General features: G+C 34.6%; 1 protein-coding gene across 1 annotated transcript; it reads right to left on the reverse strand.

The window, feature by feature from the left end:
• Positions 1-1,264: 1,264 nt before the first annotated feature.
• Positions 1,265-17,935, reverse strand: LOTGIDRAFT_238037 (hypothetical protein; the record flags this gene model as incomplete). Its single annotated transcript, XM_009048770.1, has 13 exons — positions 17,738-17,935; positions 14,047-14,219; positions 11,643-11,679; positions 11,286-11,464; positions 10,428-10,505; positions 9,019-9,176; positions 8,592-8,629; positions 6,805-6,919; positions 4,411-4,566; positions 2,683-2,821; positions 2,173-2,295; positions 1,625-1,871; positions 1,265-1,380 (listed from the first exon to the last, which is right to left on the reverse strand). The coding sequence occupies exons 1-13, from the start codon at positions 17,799-17,801 to the stop codon at positions 1,265-1,267; spliced, it is 1,623 nt and encodes a 540-aa protein (XP_009047018.1). The 5' UTR covers positions 17,802-17,935.
• Between the last annotated feature and the right edge of the window lie 2,810 nt (positions 17,936-20,745).

Here is a 20,745-nt window from a genome sequence, read left to right on the forward strand (position 1 = left end):
ACAGTATATAGCATAACCAGTGATTTACATCCTTATAACAACAATTTACAATACAAAGGTTTACAATATTTACAATTCAAAAACAACTACACACATTACTTACTATACAATAAAGGTTGTTAATATCAGTGGCAAATACAAATTATTATTGAAAAGGGGTCTCTACTTGTTGATTTCGCATGGGATAATCATTTGAATTTCTAGGCTTTAAAGCCACAGATTCACCATATGATTGAAATAAATCATGTAATATTATAATATATAATATAATATCTAATAATAATATCAAAGATTTACATATCAATTGTAATTTGACTATACCATTGTAATATATTAAAATTTAAAATACAATACAATAAATGACAGATTCAGAATTATAAAATAATACTATAAAGATACATTATAATACAATAATACTATAATGATTCATTATAATACAATAATAAATAGAACAATAAAATAAATAATACTGAGAAATTATAAACAACTATAATAATAAACAACTATTGTCACAAAAACACCCATAAACAACATTTCAATTTCATAAATATAAAATTCATTCTTTAATCTATTTTGGATTTGCACTAACCATTTATTGCACAGAATAAATTTCTGTGAGACAAATAAAGTATAACATGGAAAACTGGATAGGTGGGTGGCCCAAAAAGTTTCTTCTTAACTTGTTCAATCAAATTTCGTTATTTTTATATTTTGGGGGTTGAACAAAGACAAAATTATATTTAAAAAAAGTTATTTACAGCAAAATGGAATGTTTCTGTAATATTTTTAATGAAGTTATTAATATATGGTACTTAATCTTATGTGCATTCTGTTCATTTTGTTTGCAAAGAGTTAACCACCTGAGAACATCATTAATAGTTTATCTTGAGAATAAGTTGTTTTTTTCGGGGTCGCGGTAAACTTCATTTATTTTTTCTGTTATTGAATAGATCAAATACTATAATGACTATAAAATAGAGACTCATATTTGTAATATTAAAATGGCAGTGATTAACTGAAGTTATATTATGCTGAATTCACTGTGATGTCTGATGATAATATTTTGGCACTAATAATGTATAAATTGCACATTTTCCCTATCTGACGTTAAATTCGCCAGTCTTTACTTCATAGGTTGTATAAAATCATACATGGTTCAATTTGGTCACCAACCAAACTTGAATGATAAGTTTAACCTTACAGCTGTATGTCCAGAAAACATTAGCTTTCAGATCATGAAAGTTATTCCAACAGCTCCAACAGTTCACCGACTATAACACGTACTACAACAATACTCCCGTAACTGTTTTCTTCGACAAGCTCTAGGATTTATTTTCAACAGTCCTTTACAATAACCTAGATTCTTATCTTCACAATGAGCTAAAACAAGAGATCATGTACTTATTAAAATTGAGTACCAACCGAGACGTAGGTAAAATTATGTCCTGTCGCTTTATGCACTTCACAAATATACGACTTCTTCGAGCTTAAATTATATTAACAAAATCTTGGACAAGTGCCCCTTACCAAGCGGATCCTTCCCTCAAATTATCAGAATGCTACCAAACTTAAAAATATATTAAGTTCTGCACATAGTGGTAGCTTGGCAGTGTCCCTTACTTACCTGGTTTTCGCCGATATGCCCTTGCTCTTGATCTGGTTCTAGATCGTATTCTAGCTCTGTAACGGAACCCTCGGTTTCTAGGACGAGCCATTCTACCTCTAGGTTTATTCAGTCTGCTCAGACGATGGTTGACTTTCTGAGCATGTCGAGTTGCTGATGCTTTGTCTATTTGAATACTGTTGGACGAGAGTGGTGTAAAAGGTATCACACTGTTAGGATCTCGTAGGCATTCTCCAAGATGACAGACCTAAAGAAGATATTGACTAAATATATCTGGTTTCAGACAAAAATAAATATCCGGTCGGAAATTATTTAAGTTCCACTCTTCTATATGCTGGAGTAGTTTGAGGTGTGGCTATGAACCAGTCTTGGACAAAATGCAAATTCAGTGCTCACCAAAGCCTCGGCAACAGTTCCCTTTTCATACTTGGCAAGATTTTTGTCGCGAAAGGAATAACGAATGTATTCTTTGACTGAAGATCTGCACTAACGCGAGAAGGTGCAGGAGTTCTGAACGTTAGTGGTAGCTAGAAATTTTATAACCATACCTTTCCACCAGCACATTTAGTTCCTGGTAAAGCTGTGAGATAGGAATGTGTTCTACAGGTTCTATTGTTAACAGGATCTTTACACCATAGTTGTCCACACATAGATGATCTCATTTTACCTTTCTGTAATATAAAACATTATTAAAATCAGGGCGGGGGTGGTGGTTTGCAAACGCACAAGGCATTTAAGAACTCTGATATAAAATACTCCCCCATCCTCGTAACGCCACTTGTACAAAGAGCCGAATGGATGGGTGGTTATCCTTTAAAATGATATATGCCAATTTGATTATCCAACCGAATTTTTGAAAAGTAGTTTGGAAACTCTGGTCATGTAGAAGATCGTTTAGAAACGCCAGAGGTTGAAGTAAACAAATCAACGTAGATAGCAGACCAGTCATTTATTGATGCTGTAACAATATAACATCCCAACCATTTATTGGTACCAGACAATATAATGACTTACAGGAACCATGTATTTATATTTCTAATAATTAACCAAAAACTTACCGAACAGAATCCAGACTTTGGTCCAAAGATAAGTTTACATTGGTTACCAGCATTGTAGATCTGGCCTGGTGGTCGCCGAGCTAGATTATATTGGTAATGAATAACAGGTATATCTTGTACACATTTACCTTTCTCCGATCTATAGAAATAAACATATCTTCATAATATATTCAATGCTTCAAGTATAGTCCTTAAATGCTACCACATCCACTGTGGTCTGATTTACTAAGTTAGAAGTGAGATATGGGTTGCAAATTCTATCTTAAAAACTTTAAATAACTATGCGAAAAAGCTTTAAACTTATATATGTATATTCTATGCGGTGAAAGGAAGATATTCGCAGATATTACAAGAACTGTTCTGGTTCTGCAACTCTTAGATACTGCCTTGTGTTGCAAGCGTTGTCCCAGGTCATGGATGTTGCAAGGATTGTCCCAGGTCATGGATGCTCCAAGCGTTTTCCAGATCATGGATGCTGCAAGCGTCTCCCAGGTCATGAGTGCATCAAGCATCTTCCAGATCACGGATGCTTCAAGCGTCTCCCAGGTCACGGATACTTCAAGCGCTGTCCCAGGTCATGGATACTTCAAGCGCTGTCCAAGGTCATGGATGCTTCAAGCGCTGTCCCAGGTCATGGATGCTGCAAGCGTCTTCCAGATCATGGATGCTGCAAGCGTCTTCCAGATCATGGATGCTGCAAGCGGTGTCAGAGGTCATGGATGCTGCAAGTTCGTCCCAGGTAATGGATGCTACAAGCGGTGTCCAAGGTCATGAATGCTTCTCAAAGATCTGAGATGCTGCAACCTTTGTCCTAGGTTATGGATACTGCAGGCGTTCTCACGGACCACCGATACTTAGAGCATGGGCTGTCTTAGATCGATTAGACTGTTTATGGTTACGTTTTCTCAAAGCACTGGATGTGTCATAAATGTTATAATTATTGTCGTAGGATGCTAAAGTACACGTATGTCATGATCACTGACAACTAGAGGTAGGAAAATATCTGCTCAAGGCCTCTGGATATATATTGACACCAAACATCAGAAATGTAGTGCTGAATATTTATTTCATTTCATTTCTCCATCAGATAATATTTCACACGTGTTGATGATATTTCATATGGAGGCCATGACCTAGTGACTAAAAATGAAACTATGGAAGATTGAACTATTAGAATTATCATTCTAGAGCAAAACTCAGCGGTTACCCTCGTCTAATCACGTAATTACCTGAGGGAGGAGTTCATGATATATTCCCTATCTTTTGTTAAAGAATGTCGAGACCCAGGGATGTTTGTTTTAAGTGTTCTAATTGTAATTATACTGCAACCTGTACTCTTTGAAGACAAAAGTACAGTGTAATTTACTTAATCAGTTTGTACTCTAGTACATGATGGCTATCACTATGTTGTCTGGTGATCATATGTTTAAAGTATAGGGCAAATATTCAAGGAAAGGAGACACAGATGTTTCACAAAATCAGCATATTTAGTTTCGTTTTCATGCTCATGGTAAGAGGGTTTATGCCGAGAAAGAGGTTTCTGCTACGAGAAGCATTAGTCAATGATTGATACATTGGTAACTTTTCCAGTAAATCTGAATCTACTTGTTCTGTTACATTTGATCTTCCTGACGCCACTCTACGTTTTGGTAGAGTATATATTTTATTTTGGTGTATACATGAGTTCACCGTTTTCGTCCCTTCATAAAAAAAGAAAGGATGGCTTACCTGATAAGAGCTTTTATCTGTCTGATAGAACAAGGTGAAAACAAGAAGGCATTTTTCAAAGTGGATTTCAGATTAGAGTTTTGTGGTGCCATGACATAATTATGATCTGGAGGACAATCAGCACTTTTACCATCGCCATCATGACCAGCTCCAAGACTGGAATATACAATACAATAAACATTAGTACTCGATATGATCGGTATTGAAGTATGGTGACCATGATATCGTTATCCTTCCTTTCAATAGTCAGCATAAAAAACGTTTACCGATTTCTCTGTTGTTTTTTTTGTTGTCTAAATACAAGAAATACTGACTAAGATCTGAAAATTATGCAAGATATATGTCAGTGGTAAAATACCACACGGTTTATATAAAGATCAGAATACTCGTTATCATTAAACTAAATCAATCAGGTAAAGTTCAATTTTTTTTAACACAGATCTTTTCTCTCAGAATATTGTAAATATATAAACTATAACACGGAAATAGTTTCAACATGGAATTGTACATGTGTAATATGTAAGATCTATAAGTTATGTAATGATAAGACAGACAGAGAGCCAGTTCAATCTATTTCTAAATCTGACTATCAGAAAGTTACCAAACATTCAAACTTAAACTAAGTGAGCATATCTCAAAAACGTGAGAATATTCCTTTACAGAATTTATTCCAGCCAGACTGCAGACGTTACACAATTTTCTCAAAATTCGACATTTTCAAATCGCAGGAGATGGTATGTTTGAAAATCATTTGTCTTGAATTAAGATTGATTCGGGTGTCCAATGAATACCAAATGAAACATCTTGCTCTATGCACCTTTGTCAATTAATATCAGTCCCGAAGTATTTAACTTGAAATCCGCTTGTGACAGACTTTAAACTGTTGTATATTTGTTGTAAAAGGTTCCACATGATTTTATTTCAAGTCAAAACAACAGAAACACAATCGTCAACAAGATCTCTTTGATATTTGACATTAACTCGACTGGTGTGTGTCTGTTTTAAAGGACGAATTAAAGACGATCTGATTCTGAGAACAGTGCACTCGGTTGACCACGTTGGTAACAGAGATGAAAAGAGTAAAATTGTAGGTTTTTAAAGAAGGCAAGATGGTGAATATTAAGCCTATTATGATAATATTTAAGTTATTTTAAGTACACCAATATGAGAGTTGAAATGATACCCTGAGGAGATATTTAATCTAATATCTAACATATTGAAATTTGTCTTCAATTTATTTCATTCTCATATCATAATTCAGTTCCCATAACCTATCTTTCAAACAAAAACTGCATTTTACTCCAAGTTGTCAAAGTCTGAGTTTGGACAGTTACTGACATTCTTCTGTCGAATTAGCCATTAAATTTGGCCATTGCTTACTGCGGTAGTATAGATCTGTATCAATTCAACCATACAATTTCAGCAACATTAAAGTTCTTGCACATTATTAGTCTAATAAACCGTCGATCAAACAATGGTTCTAAATCTTGGTGGAAAGAAGACGGTTTTCTAGGATAACTTTCTAGATGATCACAATGGATCATACGATTGCGAATTTGTAATATATAGTCATTACGAACGCCCCGTTCCGTTCCTCCGACCTTGGAGGTCTATGTAAAGTCACAACGCAGAAAGATAACTAATTAAATATCTTGCAAGGTTTAACAAAGTTCATTGCTCTTTCGTTTACATTATAATTTGTATTTAATTCAATTTAAAAGTTGAAAGTCGGCAGACAGGGAGGTAAATAGGTTAGTTAAGAACATTATAATTATCAGGGTAATTATCTCAAGGTTAGAATATTGGGTGTGGTACCTGATGATAGTACATGTAGGTCAACTTGAAACAAAATCATCAGTTCCATCAAGTGAATTTTAAAGTTACCAAAGGTATATTTCATTTCAATATACAGGGAATCAGAAAATTTTGAGCCTAGTCTTGGAATAAATCTTGGCAATACAGTTCCTGCGACACACAAAGCAGATGCATTGCTGCAGTAACGAACTATAGTGATATCACATTATCTTGCCTGCATTACCTTGCCTGTTTTGATTCCACAGCCCACCAAAACTCTGTGGTTCATATGAAAGTTATACTACATTATTTAATCTGCAATTCTTAGAACACTGTCCTATATCTTGAAAAATGAATTGCTCAACTAGAAGAGAAACAACTTGTTGAGAACCACTGAACAGGTGGGGATCATGACGCGACGAACTTAAGATGGACGGATATTAGCTAACTTTATACCATTATTCATTACAACATCTTGTTAAAAAGGTCACCAGATGTGAAGGAAGGAATAAAATAAAAGTAAAATTTGATGAAAACGTGTTGACTATCAGCTATTTTTAGGGTTTGTGTCTATTTGTAGATGCCAGACAGATCACTTACCTATGACCTAATTCATGAGTAGCCACTTTAACACATTGGAAATCACCCATATCTACCACGATGGATGAACTGCTTCCTTCTTTTGTTTGACAGATTGAATCTACGAAGGCCATACCTGAAATGAAATCAAAGGTTTTCAGAATATCTCAATGCTATTTGAATGTTCTTTGAATGTTCAAATTTGCAGAACAATTAGATCGTATTTCAACATAATTGCACATGAGGATTCTAATTGCACAACAAAACAAGATTACGACGTTTCCATTTGGTTTAAAGGAAACTAAAGACATCAAGAGTATCCCCAATACCCATACTAAGATATAAAACCTCTTTTGAACCTCAGCTTAAAGTTGCCAGCTTTTAAAAATGGTAACCGGGAGTGACTTGTTCTGAGTAGTTGAGCGTTTCGGAGCGTTTGACCATCAGCGCAAACACAACTTCGGATTATGACAACTTCAGTTTGACTTATGTAGACTTATGATATCTACAGGGAGCCAAGGCACTACCCGACTGAACAAAATTCTTATAAACGACCATTGGCTGCGGACCCGCTAGTGATAGTCGGTCAGCAGCAACATTCATGCTATTCATGAGACAGGAACATGGTATCAAACGACAATCATAATACAGATACAAAATATCATAATATTTCATTTCCTGTTAAAAATTCTAAATTTTCTTTCAATCTGCATGTACTCTTGCGTGACTTCCGGTTGAATACAATAGAGGAATTTATTGGAAATTTGTGGTCACGATACAAGGAAAGATAACTGTGTTTTAAAACATTGACATATATTAGATCTACATTAACAAGTTTGTATTGTTAGTCATGTAATGATATTTCTAGTGTAAGCTTACTGTACTTCCGACAGTTTGTCATGAAAATTAAACCAAGTTCAGATATATGGGTTGTTGACTTTGAGTATTGTTTTACTAGAATAGACCTTGTGTAATTTTTATTTCTAAAAATAAATTTGTCAAAACATCCAAACATGATTACAGGTACGTTTGTTTTAAAGAAAATATTATAAACCATAATCCGGATGTGTGGAGTTCAGTTGAACAAGTTTAAAAGACTTTCCGATGCCAAAAGTACATCTTCAAGACCATGATTTTGTAACATAAGTTTCAAATTTATAAGTTTTACTCTTATCAAATCTACAGACTGCTTGACGCAAAATTATATGGAGCTGGTGTATCCTATTAATCGTAAGAATGAGCAATTGTAAAACAAACAGCTGAATTGTAGCCAATACAATAATTAGACAACGAGATCCCTTTATGTGTAAAGAAACCTAATGAGTAACAAGAGAATAATCACGTGTAGGCGAACAAGATGTTTCTTTTTTTAATTAATACATCTGACAATGTTCCAAAACATAAAGTACATTTTTTTTAAATAATTCATGTATAAATACAGTAGGTTTACAATTTACAATTATTAATGAATTACCGTTCGTGGTAAATATCGGCGATCTTCTGAAGCAACCACGCGTAATACGTTGATCAACTTGGGAAACAAACACATTGAGATATGGACCACAATGGACCAGATATTCGGAAGGTGCAGAAAAGTACAAATCTAAGGGAAATCGTGTCTTAATACGAAAACTGATATATCTTTTTCGGGAAATTTATGACGAATATGGAGGTGTGGATTGGACACGGCACCTGACTTCACGAATATGATGTCAGATGTCTGGCGTACGATTTACGCCCTGAATAAGGTCGAGTGCCAATTCACCCAATAATACTCAGTACTTGTTCAAACAAATAGAAGTACTTACCACCAACTTCGACAGTACCTCTTGTAACTAGTAGATATCTGAAAATAATAAGTTATAGTACTGGAGCTTATCATCTTAAATCATGTCTTAATTAGGTGAATTATATTTCTTATTACGCGTAAATTACATTTACATAGACATGTACTGAGTCATCATCGTTTGACATAGTCATCAGAAGGCATCGTGACATAACAGAGCCCTGTGTCATAAAGACATCAGAATGTGCAGACTACAGGCTTTATGTGGTTTTAACACTCACCGCGTCTTAAGGTTTTGTTTACCTTCTTGTATTTGGAAATGAAAGCACATGTATATAAATCGAAGGTCAATTTGCGCGTGCATTTTGCAACAAGTAAGGCAACAAGGATGGTACACTAATGCAAAAATATTCGTATTAAATACGTTTGTTATTGGATAATTTAGTTACCTTGTGAAAACCATTGCGTGGTCATGCTTTGGTATAGTATCTTGAATCCGCAACCATTTCTGAAACCTTTTCAGAGCGGTGTTGGCATCCACTTTAGCTTCTGTACGACCTTTACCCCACTCGACCACATATTCTAACCAGGCAGATTCAAGACGAGACTAGATAAAGACATAAGGAGGTATTATTACGGACGAAAGTTCAACGATCTTTACACATTCTTAGTACTAAGGTATTGAGTGCGTGATTGCCAGAAATTCTCAAAAAACCACTTGATTATGATTGGTGGTTATCATAGGCTAGAGCCATCGACCTTTCAAACTGGAAATTAGATTAAAGAACACCACCGTGAACTCGAGTCTTCCATTCTAATAAATTGTCACTTCATACGGTTAGTTACACCTGGTTGTTTGTCAGAATATGTCAGACGAAATTACCAGATCTAAAGAGCAATTGGTGTGTCCTGAGGTCAGAAATATACACATGGAAATACAGTCTGTGGTCAGAAAGTGGTTTAAGGGTAGAAGTGCTTTCTTAAGTCTATGTAATTCTGACCACAAAACTCAGAGTCAAGCACAGTTCTGCAAGCGACAGTTTCGTAGAACTATATATTGAAATAGAAACGAGATCAAAAACTATATCAATGCTTCTCATCAAAATATATTTCAGATCGTAATAAGGCAACATTGTGGTTAATCTATAGATGACCTATTGCTGGATGACCGATTCCTAAGCCTACACCCATTTGCTACCCTTAAGGTCATCCCAGACAGCCAGGGCACCAGACATTTCGACATAGTTTTCTTATCATGTTCTACCGTCGGGAATTTTACTATCTTAATTTAGTAGGAAGTTCTCCTAGTATATCACTCATCAGTCTTATCTTCAATAAAGCACCTTTTAATACAATTATTATCATTTCACTCCATCGTTTCTTACTATATCTTTAATACGAGTTTTCAGGGTGGAATTAAGAGATTAAAATATAGAAGCTTACATATCAGAAAGTGAATAATATGTGCTGAAGCAAGATTCGGAATATAGTCAAACATAGCGTAAATGAAATTTGTGTGATTTTTTATGAAATAAGAACTTGTAACTCCGTGGTCTATGTTACAGGTCTTAAAGGAATTTAGTCAATCTGACATAGTGTCGTTATCATTGAAAACTGGATTGAGCAATTGACAAATACGTAGCGAAATGTGAACAATCATTTTTTGAAATCTATCAATGAAAAACACAACCCCCTAAGACTAAGATTTGTTTCCTGTCGTATGGCTATATCTCTATGTCAATTTCAAATTCCATATATTACGCCGAGGGCAGGTTTCTGTCTGTGGCAGTCGTGCATTTCAGAATGAAAAAATACAAGAACAGCATGGGTAATAAACACTACATAAAAAGAAACGCACCTTAGCGATATGAAATCCTGAGATTTTAACAGTAATCGACATTTCATCATCTTTGATTGTTTGAAATCTTTGGTCCACCTGCAAATATCAAAATAAACTGATTTGGTATTTATAGACATTGATACTTAAACTCACATTCTTCAAGAGTCATCCAATAATATTATTGTAGAACTAGAAGTTTTATACCACACCATCAACAATGTATCCTGCTATGCAAATTATTGAAAATGTATGTTAAAGTATAAGTAATGGCATCAGTGAACTGGTAAAGGCATTTTTCAAACTTCAGTTAAAAAAATGAATTTAGAAAGGATTTTAGAAAATCATCAACAAAATGCTTCAAAATCCTGTGTAAAGTGGCTTTAATCGTGGAAGTAGGCAGAAACACCTGCTGTGATTCTAAAATACTTGTATTACGTCACTGACAGACAATTGAGGGTAATTCAAGTCAAGGAGAAGAATGGTGAGATATCAAAATAAAGTAAAGGAGATCAATTTAACGGACAATGATATATACAAAATTGCAGAAATGTGCAAAATGAAACTTCCCCATGCCTGAGGGTTGTCATTATAGTCATCATCGAAGGAATATATATAAAGTTTCCTGCCAAATAACTGCTCAAGGCATTGAGAATCATCATCATTTTCGAATTCTATTTTTTCAGTGTAAACTTTCAACTAAGTATTTAAACAGATTTTTAATAATATCTTAATCGTAGGAAAGTTTGAATGGAAGGGAAACAGGCTCAAAATACATTTCAGTAAAACTTCTTAGTGTTAGAAATTCCGAAAAAAAAACAGTCTACAAAGGTAATATCTTTGCTACTTCGAAATTAAGGAATAAGAATCTGTTCTTACCATTGCGAACACCATCCCATAGTAGCGTCTGATCCTAGCTAAAGCAACTCTTTCCTTATTTCTACTCTTCTTCATATAATATCTATAGATAGAGTTATCTATAACTACCAAAACTTCTACTTTACCATCAATCCTGCTCCGTACTGCTCTTTTAGTTATATAATGAGTTGCTGATTCGACTGAAAGATGAACAGAGAAATGTAGGTCAACGATGACCTATCTGGCTGTTCTGCTTGTGATAGTGTCCAAAATGTGATTATAATCAATATACCGTGCAGGGGATTGTGCAATTCAATTTCCAACCGATTTGACCAGACGATTCATGATCAGCAGATGATTAATTCAAACAAGACCTACCATCTTTGTTGAACTTTTTTTTTTCAGCTTCATTTTCCTGTGAACAGAAATAAAACATTGATAATCTTAAAGAATACCGAAAAATATAAAATAAAATAGAACAGCCCCCACTACCTCTAATATCAGATGTTCCACAAATATGTTTCATAAAAACACGGATACTCTTGATAGGTAAGGGGATTCCTGGCCTTATATCCACATAGCAACAGGTACTTGGATCAACTTTCTGATAGTGGGGTAAATGTCAATATGACCAACAAGATTCTGCTATCATTAAATTCTTGCTTTAAGCCGATTCCCTTATCGAACCAACCAGAAATTCCAGGGAGTTAAACCGCAAAAGAGTCACATTTATAAAAAAATCCAGAGTGGGTCATACTGAAAATGTAAGAACGCCTGTCATTAGCCTAGACTCAAACAGGGCGGGTAATTTCAATAGTAACGTTCATCATGCTGGTATGACGTCATGAGCAGACGGAACTGTCAGAACCAATCTTACTATATCTACTAGAATGTAATGTCTTAAGTTTCAGTGTTTTACTCAATAAATTTTCAGTTAATGAGATTTTTTATTCTCTGTACTACATTTCTAATGATAATAAAGATGTTAGAGTGGTTCCGGGTTCTATAAAACATAGTGCAGGTTGAAACATTTACTACCTATTGCCATAAATATTGTGTAGACCACTGATAAAGGTCCAATCCATTATGATGAGATTACGAACTATGTAAGATCGAATAAAGAAGCATATTCAATGTGGAATCAAGTGAATTGTAGGCCTAAATAGACAATGTGTAGCTTATTTAGTTATTATTTTATGAAAAAGAGCATTTAATGCATCAACTCAGACGGGGTGGCATTTAAAGGTTTTTCTACAACATGTTTTATATTAAATACTTTTACATTCATTTTTAAGCAGAGTGTACCAATGACCCTGAGATTTAATTTCAAGGACATCTGAGAATATTGTATAATGCACATAACGTTGAACCGATTTATGTATATCATGCAAAACAATTATGAACCTAGTGATATTCGTCACAGAATAATAAGGATTAACCATTTCAGAAAACCGACAATGTATTGAGATTCTAGGGATTGTAGCCAGATTTATTTGTTAATTTGTTTTTAGGCAGCATCCGAAATGTATTGCCGGTAATGGTTTGAAATAAACTCGATACCATTTACACGTGAATTTTACATGGTTTATCTCTCCAACTGGTATTGCGCAAAGTCAGCAATTTACAATTTTAACGTTTCTGTAATTAGGTAAAGTCTGAAGAATATTTACTATAATGTCAGAAATTTTATTATATAATATATGACTACAGTAATTCAATCTGGGAACTAAACATACTGTACAAGACAGCTCGCTATTTATTCTCTACCTTGGTGGTGAATCTCTAATACCTGGAGGCGGTTATAGACATGCTAACAGTCAGTATGTTATGGCATCAAATAAATACCTGTCGATAAAATGCACTTGCCACCGAAATATGAGCTACTCTACCTCACATTTGCTGTTGCCAACAACTTTGACATGTATTTTGAAATGCTGTTATCTGGGCCTTCATGGCTGTAACTTGAGAATTAGGATTTGAGTTTATTAGGGAATTTTTAGATTAGGATAATTTTTGTATCACATTTTTGATTAGTAATCAGGCTTTAGATGGATTCCGTCAGTTCCTTGTGGCAATGCTTTGATTGGTCGGCATCACACAATATAACTTAAAACGAAAGATGGGGGTGTTTCACAGAGGTCATACTATTCCTGGAAGATTATTGACACCACTTATTGTATCGATTTACTGATACTGATCACATGATATAGAAACAGACCAATTACCAGAAATGAATTCTACAACCTACACAGAAATAAATTATTGAAAATTTACCTCCCATGTTTCAAATAATAAGCTTCAAAGCTTCAAGGCAATCTTAAACAACCTTTATGAATCATAGGTTTCTCTTTTCTTTAGCCCATAAAGAGCAGAGCAATAGCACTTAAGTCGTCATTTCATTCAAATTAATCCAAGCTGCAATATCGACACCACCGGATGTCGTAATCCCAGTATACTTAAAATTTTATATGAACAATTGAACAAAATATTTACTGTTGTGGGGGTCGCTATCGAGACAGTGTATGCTTTGCCTTCAATAACACTCAAGGCTTGTATGTTGCTGGCTTGTCAACGTATTTCCCCTTGTGAAGGGAGTCGCCATACCTAAAATATAATTCATGAATGAAATTGCTCCAGAGAAAGAAATATTGACTGACCCTAATTGGAGGCTATTTTAGACTGGTACAAGACAATTGCGTGATGTTTCACTTCAGCATCACATATGATATAGTTGAGAATTGTAACTTAAATACTGTTAAATAAAGATAAATACTTCACTGACCAGTTCTGACTGTAATTGGTGATAATTATAGGATAAATCTGGTTTGAGATCATTAAGATAAACTTGTGAAGTTGAATTGAGATCATCTGGATATAAGATATCAAAGCGTAAATAATCGGAGGGTTTATCACTATATATGTTCACTATAGAATCTTCTCGTATATGTCTTCTTGCTGCAAAATAAAGATACAGACACAAAGATTAGGTAATTACATTGAGTCAATCAAAAAAGCAAAACACGCTAGCTTCATGCCCCATTTACAACTTAGTATAATGTTTTCCGTAAAGAGACTGGGTATTTCGAGAAAAATTAAAAAAGTACATCAAGATCAAAGTGAGAAAACTGTAATGAAATACCACCAAACACAACTTTTTAAAAGCGGTCTTTTTTGCATTTGTGTCTTATCATGATAAACCTTTTGACTAACTGAAAGTTTTATCTTTAATTCTGACTGAATAAAGGCTTTGTTTCTTTAATTCTACCTTTTATCTTTAATTCTGACTAACTAAAGCCTTTTACTTTTAAATTCTGACTGATTGAAAGCTTTGTTTAATTCTGACTAACTGAAAGCTTTGTATCTTTAAATCTGTCTGACTGAAAATCTTGTATCTTTAATTATGCATGACTGAAAGCCTTGTATTTTTAATTCAGACTGATTGAAAGCTTTGTATTTTTAAAGATTGAAAGCCTTGTATCTTTAATTCTGACTGACTGAAAGCTTTGTATCTTTAAATCTGACAAACTGAAAGCTTTGTACGTTTACTCCTGACTGACTGAAAGCTTTGTATTTTTCATTCCGGCTGACTGAAATCTTTGTATCTTTAATTCTGACTAACTGAAAGCTTTGTATCTTTAAATCTGTCTGACTGAAAATCTTGTATCTTTAATTATGCATGACTGAAAGCCTTGTATTTTTAATTCAGACTGATTGAAAGCTTTGTATTTTTAAAGATTGAAAGCCTTGTATCTTTAATTCTGACTGACTGAAAGCTTTGTATCTTTAAATCTGACAAACTGAAAGCTTTGTACGTTTACTCCTGACTGACTGAAAGCTTTGTATTTTTCATTCCGGCTGACTGAAATCTTTGTATCTTTAATTCTGACTAACTGAAAGCTTTGTTGTACATTCAACTCTGACCAACCGAAGGCCTTGTATCGTTAATTTTGACTTACTTAAATCTAGTATCCTTTGTTGGGACTGATTGCAAGCTTTCTATCTTTAATTTCAACAGAAAGCTTTGTTTCGTTATAACTCCGAGCGACTTCAAGTTTTGTATCTTTAATTCTAACTGATTGAAAGCTTTGTAACTTTAAATTTGGCTACATGAAAGCTTTGTTTCTTTAATTCTATACTAACCGAAATTCTTGTATCTTTAATTCTGACTAACTGTAAGCTTTGTATCTTTAATTCTGACATATTCAACTCTGACTGGCCGCGGGCTTTGTATCCGTAATAAAGGCTTAACTGCTTGGAAAGTACATGTACACTAAACTTGCAATTTATCTCTTAACGTTCTGTAACGTATCTTTATTGTGAGTCATGTTTGAACCTGACTAATTTGTACCTCCGTGGCTGTCTAGCAGGAAACTTTGTGTGTAGTGTTCCCCTGCGTTGATTTATGTCAACATACTCTGCTATAGTTCCTGTAGTTCTAAGAAAGGAACTGACATGCCACTTTCATTCAACCAACAATATGAATGGGAGTAGGAAGTCTCATGACCTGATTTCCAGACTTCGTGTTTTAGTGACGTGACTTTTTAATAATGTAATTTAGTTCAGTTCTTTACAAGGACGTTTTTATCTTAAAAAATAGGGTGGAACCTCAGGCGATATATTTTGACAGGACAATTCTTATTTCGGTGCATTTTCTTTTAGTTTTCTCTGGTCAATGACTTTTATACAATGAATTGGTTATTAAAACAACTAACAAATAACGAATTAAGCTAATTGCTCTTGTAGTTTCAAATGGTATTTTAGTTTTAAACAAATTTGCAATGTATCTACAGATATCTGAAGTAAGATGTATATATACAATACACCGTCACCATCATAACCACCTGATTTAATACGTAAGGGAACTGCTCTCAATGTCATGTTAGTAAGGATCAATCCATATGGTAATTGACCTTTTTTGGACGAATGTTATGTATTGAGAGTTTTGAGTTGTTATATTAACGACGTGTGAATAACCTTATATATCTAATCCAAGATCTTTAGAGCTGTTTCGAACCTTCATGTTTATAACCTAATGTATCAACCCCATGATATTTAGACGATATGAAATGAATATTTTCATTGCTAACTGCCACCTACAACTCACAGAAAAACACTACCAGAATGGTGCTTATCTGTCTATATAATGCCTAATCGACTAGGTGTAGATTACTTCTTTCATCAACTACTCAACTATTACTCAATTTCTTTCTTTCAAAAATGGCACAGATGTCGCTTATCGTTTAATTCTTGCATTTAGTAAAAATGATTGTAGGAAATATGCTTACAAAGCTAAAATAGTGTGATTAATAACATGGTGGGAAAGACACATTGGCAATCAGGGTACCAAGGGCTATAATAAATTTACCACCAAAGCCATGTTGGTATATAGTTCAAATCACCTAACATTTCCGATAAAGTCAACTGAAAGAAAACATATATATAGTCATTCTGACCACAGCAATCTGCTTTTGTGCATCGTATCTTGTGCACAATACAAGCTAGCCAGTTTCGCATGCTCTGTATTCAATGCAATCGTTTCAACAACACCAAAGACGACCATAACGCATTCCAATCAAATCCAATATAAGGTTTAATTGTAACTATTAGAGTATGTTTAGCGGAAGGACGGATATAGTTGGTAATCAAACAGCAATCTGGTGTACCAGAAACAAGGGTGGTCTATCTACTGTTGATTACTGTTTAATTCAATACGGATACAGTCTACAAGGTCACAATGTCACGACAGTATTATCCCTACTATTATATTGTACTCATTTACTTGACCAACGTGTCCAATGGTTCCAACATGGTCCACTTTGGTTCATTATGGTCCAATCTGACCAATATCTCACAATGTGGTCAATATCAATGGTCCATTAAGAAATCACACGATTTTGTGGAGGAGTTAAAGGTTATAGGTTACAGACACGTTGATTAAAATAAGCTGTGGGTCAAGTGACAGACCTCCCTCCCTGCTGAATAAACAACCAACTGTCAAATTATAACCCTAGTCAAATATTATACCCAATTATGTCATATTTATCAAAGAACTAAAATCAAAGTTCAAACGTCTGTGAGTAAATCTAAATTCAGCCTTCCGTTTACACGACTAATTCTTGTTTTAAAATCATGTTTCTCAACCTTCTGTTTATTTTTCAATCAACAATGGTATGAGAAAATATCAGAATTAACATATTAAGCAGAATTTATTATGTATTAAACTTATGAATTGTCACTGCGACTGCGAGTGCGAGAACGTTACAAAAGTCCCAAGCGTCAATTGCCTTAACGCTTAACGTCCATCTGCCTAGACTCGGCTGTAACACGTGTTAGGCCTTCTCTATAAAAAGGTCAATATCCAATAGGCCTACATATCAATGCTGAATTTTAAAAATGTCAATGATATCAAGACTCAATGCATTAGAGAACTGAAAATAATTTTTTTGAAATTAAATTGAAAAATTTTAACTTACCATGTGCTATGTGACTAGTAATTGGAATGATAGAAATAATACACAGGTACAATAGACTCCCCATTGTTACTCTTTATATATATACACGTTATCAAATACTCTTTTATCTCTTCTAGACTTTTACTCTTACTTTCAAACACACATATTGAAAGAAAACGATAGCCCCACACAATTTATACCTCTCCTGTCCCTAACCTATTTCTATATTACTAATACACTCACAGTACTTGACTATACTATACAAATAACACTATACTTATTGCATGCATGAAAACGGATTTTAGATGGATTTTTTTGTCAATTAACTATCATTTTTATTGACAGGTTTCAGGAAAAGGAGGTGCCAAATCTCGACAAGTTCTGATTTTGGTCGCTATGGGGGGTCAGTGGGATGGACTTGCGATAAGCGACCAGTAGGTAAAAAGAATCGTCGATGACGTAGAAACACGAGGTGCAGTTTCATTTACTACGGTTCTTCAGATGGAACGAATTGGAAAGAAAGTTAGAAATATTCATTTCTACTCGCGTAATACACTTTTAACCTATAAACTTTCAAACAAGTGGGTATAGACTTTTCACAGACAGTTATTCATTTTTAATGTTATTTAGCGAGTTAGGCGGTCATCGGGTGCAATTGGTTCTGCTTGAATCACTCACTAGAAGCTGCATTGTACGTACAAGATGATGCAGGTGCATCGGAAGCAGGTACTTTTGTTACTTTTAGTCATTGATGCACCTAGATTGACCTGAGTTTAACTAGGAGTAATTAAACTGTTTGATATCTGAGACGATATATATTTAATATAAACTGAGGAAATAACTTGTTACTACTAAGGGAGAATTCTACATTCTTCGTGGGTGAGAAAATACATTGCCCCTTTTTTCAAATGCAATGACAACTAATAGACACCTCCCTTATAATTATTTACGGGCCATCTTTATCCAAGGACGCTAAATATCCACTTCCAAAGTGTGTTAACCCACTGTTCTTGTCATTATATACGATTTAATTCTCTATAATGCTCCTACAGGAAGTTACTCATCATTTAAGTGACAATGATCTAGCGTCGGGGACTAAAGGGTTTCAGTTATGAGTTTCTTTGGAATTTTTTGATTAACTTCACCTGACCTATGACATAGTATTGGATTGTGTCACGGATTTAAGTAAGGTACGCTGATAGTCTAAGTTCTTTGAATATGAAATTAATTGTCGTCTAAAACTGCAAAGTAGGGTCTCAAAGTCAAACATTCCAAATAACTTTCACTTTGATATCGTTTATTCTCTTTACACCATCTCACTTCGTGATCTTGGACAATTTGCATAAATATTTTATGGTCAATCTACATAAATTAATACCCCTCCCCCACAATTCTCATAACATCATGTCCGAGTCTACTCCTTCATTTTCACTACTTTATCAACATACGTTCCAGTCTATTTCCAATTAGATATTTGATCTGGTTTTAATCAAGATAACTTCCAAATGCCTGCATGAATTAATCAACCCCAGTGAAATATTTCAACGATTTCAGGTGTAGAATGTAACATACCTGTTTTAATATGCATCATTAACATGTTAACGTAGATAATGCAATACTTTGCTGTTTCAACAAGGTGTTGAGCTCTTCTGTCTTGGAGGTTGTTTTGCCATCCGTGCTATTATGTCTACATCTTGTAAGACACGTATGAAATAAATTTAAGTCCGATGTAAATGAAGGGGTTTTGGAGTTTAAACTCGACACGTCAATGCCAGATCATCAACAAGCATGCTTAAAGGATTGATAGCACTGAGTGGACCATACAGGTAAAATGAAGCACTCAGGTTGGTCTTATTATCAAACTACACACTCGCCTAACAGAAATTAAAATGTCATATATTGATCACGTCACAGCTAGATCATCACCAAGCATGCTTAAAGATAGCATTTTGTGGGAAGCAATCACAAGTGGACCACACGGGTAATTTTCGAAAAGTGCTCAGTTCGATTTTATTATCACAGTACCTACACGCCAGAAAACGAAATGGCCTGCTTTCATCAAGTTAGCACAAATCAGCCAGAGTGACAAATCTAACACACCGACCTCATTTCGAACCCCAGACCTTGGTAATTCAGACCGGATGAGATAGTGTGAATGGTAATATCTTATAGCTATCAGATTGATTCAGGTTTATGAAGAAATCGTGATTTGTAACATGTAACACAATTCTATACAACTGCACAAAACCATGTTTCAACAGGATCAGACATTTTGTGTGGTGCGCATTTTGTTTCCAACATTATTTATCACGAACTTCTTGAATATTCCTAATGAAAGAAAGAAATACTACCCCCAGCCCTAATAACAAAAAGTAAGAGAAGGGAAATTAGTAAGGTGCGAATGCTGATTTTCGAAAGTACTTGAGGGGGGATGAATGGCGTATGAAAGTTACAGTTGCTTTTCGCGAGAAGAGAAATGAAGCTGGCCCCGGCTTTGCCCAACCCCCAGTTTCAAATTTATAATCGAAAAAGTATTGTATTATAGGTAGGTAAGACAGGTAGGTAAGACAGTAAGGCGAGTATTTGGGTAAGGTATCTGGGTAAGATAGTCTGACTTTATTCCAGCCTCAATTGGAATAAATATACCCTGTTAAATATATAATATATGTTAAACATAATATTAAATTACCTTTACTTACGAAGGTTGTAGAAAAAACTTTAGTGGAACCAGAGACGTGACATAAGGGAGAAAATGATGAACTACAAAAATATTCATCTCTCCAATTATATCTGGGTTTTGCAGATCCGAGATATCTAAAATAGATTTAAAACTCCTACACCGGCGGAGATGCGGAAAGTCCCCATTTTACAGGGCCTCTTCACCAGCAAGACATCTGTCCAAGTAGCTATCAGAGGCTCTAATAGAGACAGATATTTTGGTAACCCAGTACAACCTCTGATAGCTATACAGATGTATACCTGGATAAAGCAGTAAGTAAGTAGTGTTTCTGGGTAAGACAGTTATGTAA

Source organism: Lottia gigantea (genome assembly GCF_000327385.1).
Source record: "Lottia gigantea unplaced genomic scaffold LOTGIsca_128, whole genome shotgun sequence".
NCBI lineage: Eukaryota > Metazoa > Mollusca > Gastropoda > Lottiidae > Lottia > Lottia gigantea.